At 43.8% G+C, this 13,366-nt stretch overlaps 1 protein-coding gene across 1 annotated transcript in view; it reads left to right on the top strand.

Moving 5' to 3' along the window:
• The window catches only part of HERC6 (HECT and RLD domain containing E3 ubiquitin protein ligase family member 6), a 54,864-nt gene that overhangs the window by 13,042 nt on the left and 28,456 nt on the right, over window positions 1-13,366 (top strand). Inside the window, exons 7-11 of the mRNA XM_006143290.3 lie at window positions 1,721-1,857; window positions 2,518-2,585; window positions 9,271-9,392; window positions 10,399-10,458; window positions 12,225-12,318. Coding sequence (XP_006143352.1) covers window positions 1,721-1,857; window positions 2,518-2,585; window positions 9,271-9,392; window positions 10,399-10,458; window positions 12,225-12,318 — 481 coding nt within the window. The remainder of the gene's footprint in view (window positions 1-1,720; window positions 1,858-2,517; window positions 2,586-9,270; window positions 9,393-10,398; window positions 10,459-12,224; window positions 12,319-13,366) is intronic.

The raw sequence follows: 13,366 nt of genomic DNA, 5'->3' as shown, positions 1-13,366 counted from the left end.
TTCTGTCTTTCTGGTGAGAGCATGCACCCTATAGCAAAAAACTCTCCAAAAAATAATAAAATAAAATAAAATGAAACCCACACTTAATCAGATGCCTTCTGTTTTTAACAGAATGGGGCTGTGTACACATTTGGAGCCAATAGCTCTGGACAGCTGGGACACAGTGCTGAGCAGAGAGGCCCACAGTGTGTAGAAAGAATTGATGGCCTAGTTTCGCAGATTGATTGTGGAAGGTAATAGACTTTATTATTTTATTTTAGCATGGATAGAAAGCATTGCATTTTATTACTTATAAATGAAGTGTTGCTCTTTTTATGGATTCTTTTTTCCTGAAAGTTTCCTTTTTTCCAAATAGAATGGAACTTTTCAGTTTTTTTCTTTATGCTAGACATTTATTTAATAAGAAATGATTGGAAGTCTACTCTATATTCTGTCTTGCTTGGGGTTGGAGGGTAGAGGGTGGGCTGGTATAAAAAATAATGTTGCTTGTCTGCTTGAGTTGAGAAGACAAAATGAAATAATCTTGTAATCTCATACATGTAGAAGATGATGTGTATTTGCAGGTGCATTCAGAGTTTTGCAGTGTCCTGATAATGAGGACTCTCAGTATTTGAGAATCTGCTCAATGCATTAAAATACCAAAAAATAAAAATGCTTGCAAGGGGCTAGCAATGTAGAGTAGTGGTAAAGCACTGCTCAAGAGAAGTGGGGTCGGGAACCAGCAGTTAGCATAATGGCTATGTCGCTGGACTCCCACGTAGTCGACCGCGGTTCGCGTCTCGGACCCGGTGGCTTAAATCTCACGCCGGGCGCGTGTGCGTGCGTGCCCAAGATCCCGAGAGGAGAATGGAGGAGAAGGGATTGCGGCGTGACCATCCCCCCCTGGGGGGTGATTTCTCGCTTTCTGTCTCTATGTCTCTCTCTGTCTGGCGAGCGCACGCGCCCTATAGCGAAAACCTCTCAAAAAAAAAAAAAAAAAGAGAAGTGGGGTCCACATGACAGCCCTGGTCCAAATCCATGGCCTGATCAGCCTGAAACTCACTGGGCACGTGTGTGAGCAGCTAAGATCCAGTGGGCTGTAAGACTGGAAGAAGGGGATCATGTCATAGCCAGACTCTGTGGAGGGTGCTCACCTCTCTTTCTCTCACTTTCATGTGCTGAGCATGTGTTCTACCATGAATAAAGAACAGAAATGCTTGCATTTAAAACAAAAATGATAGGGCCAGAAGGTGGCATGGAGGTTAAGGGGCTGGATCCCACATGACTGATTGCACAGTTCAAGTCCTAGACCCAGTGGCTTGGAAATCACACTGGCACAGGAGGAGAAGAGATTGTGGTATGGCCATTCCCTGCTGGGGAGTGATTTCTCGCTTTCCTTTTTTCTCTCTCTCTCTGGCAAGTGCATGTGTCCTATAGCAATAAATAAATAAACCAAACCAAACAAAAAACCACACACACACACACACACACACACACACACACACACGATTAAAAATCAAAGACCCATCTGTAACATTCCATCCTTAAGTTTTGTAGTAAGTTAATACTTGCTCACCATCTGTTTAGCCACATCTAATAGTGATTTAACCCTCTAACACTGATGTGTGATAGGGAGCTGGGTACTTGGTAGGATAAATCTGTTATTTTGTGTTAAGAGACATCATCTTTCTCAAAACCATGAGCAACCTGGTCTTCATTAGCATTATTCGCTCTCTTGTAGCTATCACACCCTTGCGTATGTCTATACCACTGGTCAGGTGGTGTCTTTTGGTCACGGACCAAGTTGCACAAGCAACTCTACTCATTCGGAGACCGTGACGGACAACGCTGACATTAGCTGCCTGATTTCTGCCGATGGTAAGCGTGTCACCACTAACTCGTGATTCTGTGTTGATAGATCGATGCCATCAGAGGAGAAATATTCAACTTCCTTGCAAAGGGGTCCATAGTTCTAATACTTTTAAATTTCTGCATTGTGGGTTTTCTCCTATGGAGTAGTTTCTCATAATCATTTCTAAAGATTAAGGTAATACAAAGAAGATCCTAAATTGGTTAATTAAGTCTCAGAATAATATACTTTTATGTATTTCATTAAAACCCTTCTAAAGCACTCCAACCTGTCTCTTTAGTTTAAAAACTAATTTTTAGGGGCCAGCAGGTGGCATGGTGGTTAAAGGCGCTGGACTCCCATATGGCCAACCGTGGTTCTGTCCTGCACCTGGTGGCTTTCTTTCTCATTTCCCACTCTCCCCATCTGTCTCTCTCTGGTCAAATTGGAAAATAATAATAATAATAATAATAAAGTTAAAATAAAATCATTCTTACAAAAACTAATTTTTAATTAAGTGAAAGTATGACATGTAATCTGGTGAAAATCCATCTTTTATGCTATTTGTGGTCAAAATTTGTTTAGGAGAATATAAATTGCCAATAGGTAAGTAAATTTGGCCTGATAATAGATCAGGATTTATTTTTTACTTCCAAAACTCTGAGCATGGATTGATGCTTTCCTTTTAGACCTTGTGGACATTCAAGTCAAACATATTTTTGCTGGGACACATGCCAACTTTGTTACAACTTACCAGGTACTATTACACTTTCTGACTCTGAAAAATCACTTATTCCCTCTAGATTTAAGAATAGTATGTGAAATCATGTATTATTCATATGTACTCAGATTTCTTGCTAAAATAATAAGTTCCTCTATTAGAATACTTTTTTTTCTGATTTTTTAAATTTAAATTTATTTACATTCGTTCACTATGTCATTACAGCAAACAAAATGAGATTTTTCTGATTTTTTAAAATTTAAATTTAACTGTTAGAATACTTTTGAAAAAATATTATGTAATTCTCACTTCCTCCTTTTTCCTTCTTCCTATCAGATAGGACTCCCAAACTCAAACTCATTGCTCTTGTATTAAGTAGTTATTAGTAAAGAATAATATTAGTGATGATGATAACAGAAATGACTCATATTAATTGCAGTCACCATGTGTCAGGCACCAAAGTACTTCAAATGGATCAACATGTTTGGTTTTCATATCAATTCCAGTTGTTATTTTTTCCCCTATTTTACAGATTAAAAAAAATTGTGTCTTGGAGGGGCGAATTTGACCGAAACTACCCTGTTAATCTGACCAAAGTTACCCTTTCTTGGTTAGAGGCAAAGGTTTGCATGCTGTTGGGATAGTCAGGAGATTGTACTTTGGTTGCTCTGTCATAACCATGCAATCCATCGGTCAACGGAAATGGAAAGCCTTTCGTGTATCAGCCTCTGTTCTTGGTTCTTGGGACAGAAGTGAATTATATAGACAAGGCTGTCTGCATTCCTAGTATTTGGACGTTAGAGGGAGCGTCTAACGGCAAGTGTGTAAATACAGGATAAGTAAGATTGTGTTAGAGAGCGATAAGTACTCTGAAGCACAATAAAATGGGTTCTTGGAGATTGATGAGATGGGCTTCTTTAGGAATGCCTGGGGCTGGCTCTGTAGCACAGCAGTTAAGCGCATTGCATAGGCAGATGGAATCCATATGGCCAATTGTGGTTTGAGTTCTGGCCTGAGCTGCTTGAAAAACATACTGGACAGATGTGTGTGCATGCCCCCAAATCTTGTTAGGATGAGGGAGTAGAGGAGAAAAAAGTGAGGGGTTCTCTTTCTCAAGCAAGCACAAACAGCAGGAAAAAAAAAGGCAAGAAAGGAAGAAAGAAAAAAAGAAAGAAATGTCTCAGGGAAAGCTTCTTAGAGGCTGTGACAATTGAACAGAAGTCCAAGACCCAGAGGAAGAGCACTTTAGGAGAGGGAACTGCATTGAGGAAGCTCTGGGGCAAGAGTAAGTTTGGTGTGTGTGCCGGAAAGGCCAGTGAGGCAGAACGCAGTAAGAAAGGATGAAGAGCTGCACAGGATGGAGCCAGTTATGTAAGATGGGCCAGCTATATGAGAGTGGGGTTGGCTGGAAGTGTTTTGTTTTCTTTCTCATTTTTTCTTTTTCTCTCTCTCTTTTTATAGAGAGGTTTTTGCTATAGCATGCATGAGCTTGTTGGAAAGACGAAGAGAGACAGACAGAAAGCGAGCAATCATCCCCCCCCACCCTCCAGGGAGAATGACCACACCACAATCCTTTTTCCTCTCAGGATCTTGGGCATGCACACACATGTGCCTGGCATGAGTTTAAGTTGCTGTGTCCGGGACACAAAGTGCAGTTGACTACTTGGGAGTCCAGTGTCATAACCATTACACCATTTGCTGGTCCCTGGAAGTGTTTTTAAGAAGGAAATCAAAGGCTTAGTTGGATATCAGAATCTGGAGCTTAGGAAGGAGGTCAACAGTAGAATACAAACATGGTAAGTATTAACTAGAAATGGTAATTCTCCAGGGTCCTGGGCTTAATGTCCTCTAGAGAGAGTAAAAGTGAGACGAGAAGGGACACGAAATCAAGCCTAGGAGACTTCTCCAGGAGAGATCCAACCATGGAGGAGCCAGGAAAGGAGACTGATGTCAATAGCTTCTGAAGAGGGGGAAAACCAGGAGAGGATGACTCAGCAGGACAAGAGAAGAAGGTTCTAGAAAGAAGTGGTCAGTTCTGTAAATACGGCTGACAGGCCAAACAAGAGGAGCACATAGAGCTTATTTTTGCCATGGTAAGGCTATGTTTTCTCAGCAGAGAGGTTGAAGCCTGCCTGAAATGGGATTGACAGGGAACCTGAGTGGAAATGATTGGGGTAACTCTGAGAAGCTCTGATGTGAAAGGGAGTTGGGACCAGGGGAGAGCTTCTTCGTGATGAGTAAGAAAGGGTGAATAATTACAGTAGCAGTGTCCTAGAACTGAGGAAGCACAATGCAGGGCGGAATGGAGGGACTTGAGCAGACACATTTACTCTGTGTAATGAAGAGCAGCACAAGTGGGATAGGTTGACAGTGGGAAGGTGATTGGCTCCTGCCTGATGGCTTCAGTTTTCTCAATGATGCTTGAGTCATGGTCCCCACCTGAACACGAGAGCAGTCTAGGGACGTGACAGGGTTAGGAGGAGAAGGAAGGTGTGCAGTAGTTGTCTCAGAGAGTGAGAACACGGATGTCCTGGGAAATGACGACAGTATCGCGTGCTGGCGTGAAATCTGTGGTCCTAGACTGCCAGGGAAATCAGTCGTGCACCTGTGCAGTTTTCTGCTGTGAGACTGGTCTGCTTGGATTTGATTCTGGAGTAATCCAGCTACGTTTGACAGTAGGAAAGGGATGAGTCTGAGGAGTGATAGTAGTGAACCGTGGCATCTGAGCTAGGCAAGGAAGACTGAGGAGGGCTAGGGTGTTGAGCAAACAGGAAGGTCAGTGGATTGCAGATCCTGATGTGTCGAAGAATGTTGGAGTCTGAAGGACGGGAATGAGAAAGCTGGCGTGTGATGGTCTGTGGTTCTCAGAGAGAATGTTTGCAGTGGAAGTTTAGAAGGCACCACAATTGTTGGTAATTATAAAGCCCCACTTACTACCTCTATCTAGAGCAGTGGTTTTCAACTAGGGTGATTTTGCACCCCAAGAAATGTGGCAATATCCAGAGGCATTTTAGGTTGTCATACAGGGTGGGAGTGGTGGCATGAGGAGGGGCAGCTGCTGCCATGTAGCGAGTAGAAGCCAGAGAGGCTGCCGAACACCTGCGATGCACAGGACAGCCCTGACAGCAGGGAACAGTCTAACCCGCAGTGTCCACAGCATCAGTGTAGGGCTCTGACCCAGCGCATGGGCGGTTGGGGTGGAGCAGAGAAAAACCGTGGAATGAGAGCTGAAATTGAGACTCAGGTGGGAGGCAGATCGTGTTCATCAGTTTTGAAGCTGCCGAGAACTTCGACGGCAATGGGATGGTAGCGAAGACAGCGAGGTGCTGAAGTTTTCAGTGGATGAAGGAGAGACCAGGACACTGGGAGGTGGTTATGAAAGGAGGGAGACAGGGGATATGTCTGAGGTCGTACACTTCAGGGGAGCAGGGGATTGTGAAGCAGAAAGTAAAGGGATGGTGTGTTAAGTGCCAGCAGGGAGCGCCCCCAGATCCTGATTGCTGGAATGTGAGAAGTAAAAAGAATCTTGCTCAGATCCAGCTACAGGGGACACTGGACTCAGCTGAGGCATGGCTTTATCTGAGCATTAAACAAAGGTGATGTAGGGGGTCTGGCAGGTGACGTGCTGGTTGAGGTGCTGGACTCCCACAGGGCTGACAGATGTTCGAGACCTGGACCTAGCGGCTTGCTTTTTCACTTTATCACTTTCTCTCTTTCTCTCTGTCTCTCTCGTCAAATTAAAAAAAAAAAAAAAAAAAAAAAATTAAATAAATAATTCTTTAAAAAACATAAGTGATCCAAAATTTCCTGCCTCATAACAAGTTTGGTGTGGGCAGTGGTGAAATTTATAACGGAACATGATGCCTTTGGAAGACGACATGGATGATGGTGACTTTTTAAATTTAAATTTAATTTTTTTTTTTTTTTTTTTAGTTTTTGCCATTGAGTGCATGTGCTCACTGGCCAGAGACAGAGACAATGAGAAGGAAAGTGAGAAGTCACCCCCCAGGGCCATGACCACACCACAGTCCTTCACCATTCTCCTCCCAGGATCTTGGGCACGCACGCACACATGCTCATTGTGACTTTCAAGCCACCAGGTCCGGGATTTGAACTGCTATGAGCCATGTGGGAGTCCAGCACCTTAACCACCATGCCACCTGCTCATCCTGACAGTGACTTTTGACGCCTCAAGTGCCCTGTGAATGCCATCAGTGGGCATTGATGCCCCCTATGAGCCATCTCTCTCCACCTCTCGGCCACTGTCCACGCCTCAGCTGCGCATAGCTTTCCTCTGTTTTTTTTTGGGGGGAGCATTCCCCCATGCTCCCCGTGGAAGCAGCCACAGTGTGGCAGCTGCACCAGCCCTCAGCCCACCTGTCATGTCAGTACCAGCCATGCCCATCATCAGCCGAAGAGCAGTGGAACAAACAGTAAATGCACCCACTCAGGGACAGAATTGGAGCTTTTTAAGTTTTCTGTGATCTTCTTGCCCTGAAACTCCTTCATTTCAGAGTCAGCTTAAAACCTGTCATTGAAGGTAGCTATGCAGACACCTACAGATACACACACACACACACACACACACAAGCAAACAGTAAGACTATTTATCTCCCTCTCTCTCTTGCTCTCTCTTACACACAGCTGGGCTGTTTGGTCTGAGTAGTCCATAGAACCTTGGTTTTCAAAGTGTGGCCCCCCAAGGCGGCAGCAGCAGCCCCAGCGAATTTGTTAGATGCAGGTTCTTCAGCTTTAGCCCTGGCCCCCTGAATCAGAGACGGTGGGGTTGGGCGTAGCAATCTGTGTGTGTGTGTAAGAGAGATCACCCCTGACGATGTGATCCTGGCACACTCCAAAGTCTGAGACTCACTGATATAAAGGTAAAAATCTGTGGGTGATTAAAGGGGGCAAGGAAACCAATTACTGAGTGCTTACTGTAACCCAAATTAATCTAATCTAATCTTTATTTTGGTATTATTTAACTTTATTTATTTATTTATTTATTTTAATTTGACCAGAGAGGTACAGAGTGAGAGAGGGGGAGAGAGAGAGAGAGAGAGAAAATGAGAAAGCAAGCCACGTGGTCTGGGACTTGAACCACAGTTGGCCATGTGGGAGTCTAGCAGCCTTAACCACCATTTTACCTGCTGGCCCCAATACAACCTAATCTTAATGAGCTCAGAGAAGAAGGTATTGTTATTGCGTTTATATATATGAACATTAAGCCTTTTAAAAATATTTATTTATTTTATTTTATTTATTGTTATTATTATTATTTTAATTTGACCAGCTAGAGATAGACAGAGAGAAAGGAAACTGCCAGGTCTGAGACTCAAACTACAGTCGGCCATGTGAGAGTCTAGCGCCCTTAACTGCCATGCTACCTGCTAGCCCAGCATTAAGTGTTTTAGAATATAATGCTCAGTGGGGGAGAATACACCCCCCAAAGAGTTGTGGTCATGTGCAATCCCTTCTCCTCCATTTCTTCATCAGTCAGGATTTTTGGCATGCTCACACATGCACCCAGAGTGTTTTTCAAGCCCTTAGGGCCGGGACTCGTTCCGTGGGGTTGGCCCCCCTGGGATTGACTCTCCTGACCACCAGCCCCAGAGCTGGCCCTATTTACTGTGGTAAACAACTGTCACCCCTCTCTAGCTCTAAAACTTTTTCATCGCTCCAGAGAAGCTCTGTAACGATTAGAATTTCATTTCTTTTTCTTTTCTTTTTTTTTTTTAAAAGAGATTTTTGGTATAGGGTGTGTGAGCTCACTGAAGACACAGAGAAAGAAAGTGAGAAATGACCCCCCAGGGAGGAGGGTCACACTGCAGTCCCTTCTCCTCCATCATTCTCCTCTCAGGATTTTGGGCATGCACACACACTTGCCTGGCATGAGTTTCAAGCTGCTGGGTCCAGGGCTTGAACTGTGGTCGACCACATGGGAGTCCAGTGTCTTAACCACTGTGCCAGAATTTCATTCCTTTTTATGGTTGAATACTCTGTTGTGCAAATATACCAAGTACTTTTACCCACTCATCTGTTAATGGACTCTGCTTGTCTCTATCCTTGGCTGTTGTGAATCTGCTGCAATGAATATTCATTAACAAGTGTCTGCTTAAGGGCCCGTTTTCAGTAAGTTTATGTTATCCCATTTTTTAAAATGATGAAACTGGTCCAGCTTGTGGCATGGTGGTTAAGGTAGCTAGATCTCACATGACCAACAACATAGTTTAAATCCTGGATTTAATGGCTTGAAAAACATGCCAGGTGTGTGTGTGTGTGTGTGTGTGTGTGTGTGTGTGCCCAAAATCCCAAAAGGAAAGAGATGAAGGAGAGCTTGCTATGTGGTCAAGCCCCATGGGGGATGATTTCTTGCTTTCCATCTCTCTCTTTGGTGAGCACATGTGCCTTCTGGCAAATTAAGAGAGAGAGAGAGAGAGAGCGAGCGAGCGAGCTGTAACCCAGTTGTGGACCAAACGAAGTGACCCAGGCTAGGAAGTGGAACAGCGGGGCCAGAGTGTTGTCAAATACCGGGTTGTTGGAAAAGTCATGATGCATTTTTGCACAGAAAAGCCCGTCATGACTTTTCTGACAGCCCAGTCTCTCCCTGCCAAGTGCCACTGCCGCAAAGGGCGGGGCCTATCTAGCAGACCAGATGCTTTCCCGTGTCATTTGGTGCCGGCATGTGTGTGTGTTTTCCTGATCTTGTTTTTCTCTTCCTAAGGGTACTAGTCCCACCGGCGTATCCAGAAAAACCCTGCCAGAAATAAGCCGAATTCACCCGTCCATGACAGAGAAGTGGTTAGGGATGAAGAGAGGAAGTGCTGAATACGAAGAGGCGAAAAGGTAGCTCTGTCTGACACGTTGTAAACCAATGTTAGCTGGTTCTGAGCCTCGGTCCTCAGATTCTAGACTTAACGAGGAGGGTTTGGCTTTGTAACGAAGGTGTTTGTATTTCCACCATGATTCTCTTCCACTTCCTTAGTTTGAGGTCATTGATCTATACATTCGCCTTTTTTGTTTTGTTTTGTTTTTTAGTTTTTACATGTGTGCTTGCCAGAGAGACACAGAGGGAAAGTGAGGGGTCACCTCCTTGGGGAGGTGGCCACGGCACAGTCTCTTGTCCATTTTCCTCCTGGGACTTCGGGCATGCACCCAGCATGCGTTTAAAGCTCCCAGTTCTGGGATTCAAACTGCGGCCAACCATGTGCAAATCCAGTGCCTTAACCACCACATCACCTGCTGGCCCCCTGCACTCATCTTTTATTTACTATGAATAAGAGCTGTTGAGGACATACGCTAACCTAGGCATGTTGCTGCGTGAGGAGCAGGAGTGAATCAAAAAGCTCACAGAGACCCAGCAGCAACAGTGCATGCTGGTAGATGCTGCTACTTGGCAGCTGAAGTCACAGGGGAAGCCTGGGTTCGATTCCTGGCCCCTGTCGAAAAGCTAGCATGGTGACCTGTAGCTATAGACCCAGCTACTTGGGAAGCTATGGCAGGAGGATCGTGACACATTAATACTTTGTCTTTAAAAAAAAAAAAAAGCTACAAAGCCCGTTTATAAAGTAGACTGTTTTCATTTTTCATAGTTTACTTTCTGGTGGAGTTCCATGAGTTTTAGTCTTTAGAAGGATGAATTTTATTTAAATCTAGATGACTTAACTATGAAGCGTTTTAGTGAGACTTAGCAGTACGACGTGCAAAGTATACCCAGAGTCTGAGAGTCTCTTAAGAGAGTAGTTATTGACGTTAATAATGAGCCCACGTCATCAGTTTTTTATTCAGACATAATATCAGAGGAGACGTGCTTTACAGTGTGTTGTGACTAATCCTTGTATTACTTTTGCAGTGAAATTAAAAGAATCTTTTCATCTCCCGCTTGTCTGACTGCGAGTTTTTTAAAGGAGCGGTAAGACTTATATGAGATTTGCCTTCATTGAAAACGCTGGGCAGTATTTAAAATGGAGTGTTTTGAGTCGGTTAGTTTAATTGGTGATTTTCCCCGTCTATGTCTAGAAAGTCCCACCGAGACCCAGCTCTGATGCACGTGCAGTAGGCCGCTGCCGCCCAGTGCTCAGGCTGTAAGGGCCGACCTGAACATGCAGGGCGTGCCTACAGGTGCACCCACAATCCTAGCCGGCTGGGAGGCTAGGCAGAGGGCACTTGTAGCATGGTGCCACCCAGCCAAAGGTATCACCCTCTCTCTCATGAAAGAAGGGAAGAAACTTACAAGAAATATGCAATATAACAACTCTATAGGTTTTTTTTTTATGAATTATTTATTTATTTAATCTCGTTTATTATTATTATTTTTTAACTTGACCAGACAGAGTCAGAGAGAGAGAGAGAGAGAAAGGGAAAGTGAGAAAGCAAGCTTCCAGGTCCGGGACTTGAACCACCGTCGACCACATGGGAATCCAGCACCTTTAGCCATCATGCCACCTGTTGGCCCTCCATACATTGTTGAAAAATCTTTTCAGTCTATAATTTTTCTATTAGACCACTGTAAATTGTCATTCCTACTTCACATCTCTACTTTCTCTGCTCTGCCTTCCTGTTATGTGATTGAATGTGGGGGGGAGAAAGTGTGACACCTTTTCTCCTCCCTCTGTCCCTGGTCTCTGTAGTTCAAACGAGTCTTTTTATTATTTAATTTTTATTATTTTTAAGAGCGTTTTTTTTGCTACAGGGTGCAGGTACTTGCCAGAGGGACAGACAAAGACAGAAAGCAAGAAATCACCCCCCAGGGGGCATGGCCGTGCTGCAATTCCTTCTCTTCTTGGGATTTTGGGCACACACACACATGCACCCAGTGTGAGTTTCAGGCTGCTGGTCCTGGACTTGAATTGCTGCTGACTACATGGGAGTCTAGCAATGTAATCCTCCCGCCATCTGCTGGTCCCTCAAACGAGTCTTTTAACGCTGAATACTTGTACTCTGCCTCTTCCTCCTGCATGAAGGAGAGAGGAGAAGGAGAGAAAGCAGCATACAGGGGTCGTGAACTGCCACCTGCCCTCTCTGGAGGCTGCGGTCCAGCTGACTTCTTTCCAGCTGTGTCACTCTTCCGCTTCTCCTTCACCTGGGCAGGTCCCAGCCCTCCTTTGTTAACTTGACCTCAGGTTGGCTCTCTGGCTCAGAAGATGGTTGTACACATCTGTCTCCCCTACTCCTGCCATTAGGTGGTACTCACTCACCCTGTTGCTGTTTCTTGCCCGTACACAACCCCAGCAGCTCATTGGTTCTTCTTCTTCCTATTATTTATTTATTTTTAGGAATTATTTATTCAGTTTTATTTATTACTGTTATTATTCAATTTAACCAGAGAGAAATGAAAAAAGTGGGAAAGCAAACCTGCAGGTCCAGGACTCAAACCACTGTCAGACGTGTGCAAGTCCAGCACCTTAAACACCATGCCCTTCCTTAACCACTAGGCCAGGGGGTCAACCCACTCATCTCTTTTAATTAGCAGCATATAAGAATATAAAAATTATACTCTTTTTGTGTATGTCAAGTAAGTTGGTTATTTTGAAAGGAAGGTATTTTAAGAAAAAAATTGTGTCTTATATGTAATCAAATCAAGTAATAAATAATGACAGTATGAAGTGTAGAAATATCCCTTGATGTATTTATATGTTTTTTTGTTTGTTTGTTTTTTTGTATTTCTTGTGTTCAAAGAGGAGTTGGAGAAATGACTTCCATTGACGTGGACCTACAAAGGGCAAGAGATACCTTTGAGAAGTTAACAAAAAATGAATGGATCTCTTTCATGGTAATAGCCCAAGTTTACTTGATAAATGGGACAACAGAAGTTCTTTATCGGCACAAATACGTAGTTTATTCCGCGGGAGCTGAGTGAAAGGGGACTCTGTGGCTGAAATAAGGAGCTACTGTCATTATAAAGTTACTATATCGTTGACACTACATTAGGGGCTGGCATTTATTTTCTTATTGAAAATAAGAATTGTAAGAATTTTAATGTAATAGAAATAATATATACATACTACTTCACAGTTTATGGTGAAGAATAATTTTTTAAAAGATTTATTTATAATTATTACTATTTAATTTGTGATAGGGTACCTGCACTCACCAGAGAGAAAGAGAAAGGGAAAGTGAGACAGCAAGCTGCCAGATCCAGGACTTGAACCACAGTTTAAGTGGGAGTGGCCATGTGGGAGTCCAGCGCCTTAACCACCATGCCACCTGCTGACCCTGCGTTAACTCGTAAGACATTTAGAAGCAGACACTATAGTTCAAAGAGCGTAGATCTACTAGAATAAGTAATGCTGGCTACTGCCGGATTCCAGTGGCTTACCACCGTAAAGATTTCTTTCTTCTCTCAGACCAGGGAGGGATGGAGGTAGGAGAAGCTCTGTCCAGGTTTGTTTGGGGTGACCAGCCTCCTTCACTGCAGAGTCCCTAAGCCCCAGGGCTGTAAGTCCTCCATGGAATCTGTGGTGTTTGGTTGGCAGATGAGGGAAGGGGAGGTCGTATGAGATTTTAGGGGCCAAGCCTAGAGTCATTAGCCATCACCTTCACCTACACTTGTCAGCTGGGGCTTGGTCACATGGCCCTACCTATTGCAGGGGAGAGGGGAGGCTGGGTATGCTATCTTCCTTTGACCCAGGAGAAAAGTGACAAAATATGGGTGAGGTGAACATAACGACACTTTCTCCACCATGGCACATTTTTGGTCAGATAAATCTGGGTATGCATCTGATGTGTCACTTTTTTTTTTTTACTTTCTATTTATTTATTTATTTTGAGAGTTTCTTTTTTTTTTTTTTTTTTTCTTTTGGTTCGTGGCACCCCCCCCA

The sequence above is a fragment of the Tupaia chinensis genome, unplaced genomic scaffold, assembly GCF_000334495.1.
Source record: "Tupaia chinensis unplaced genomic scaffold, TupChi_1.0 Scaffold000094_1, whole genome shotgun sequence".
Lineage (NCBI taxonomy): Eukaryota > Metazoa > Chordata > Mammalia > Scandentia > Tupaiidae > Tupaia > Tupaia belangeri.
This window is presented reverse-complemented; position numbering and strand designations above follow the sequence as displayed.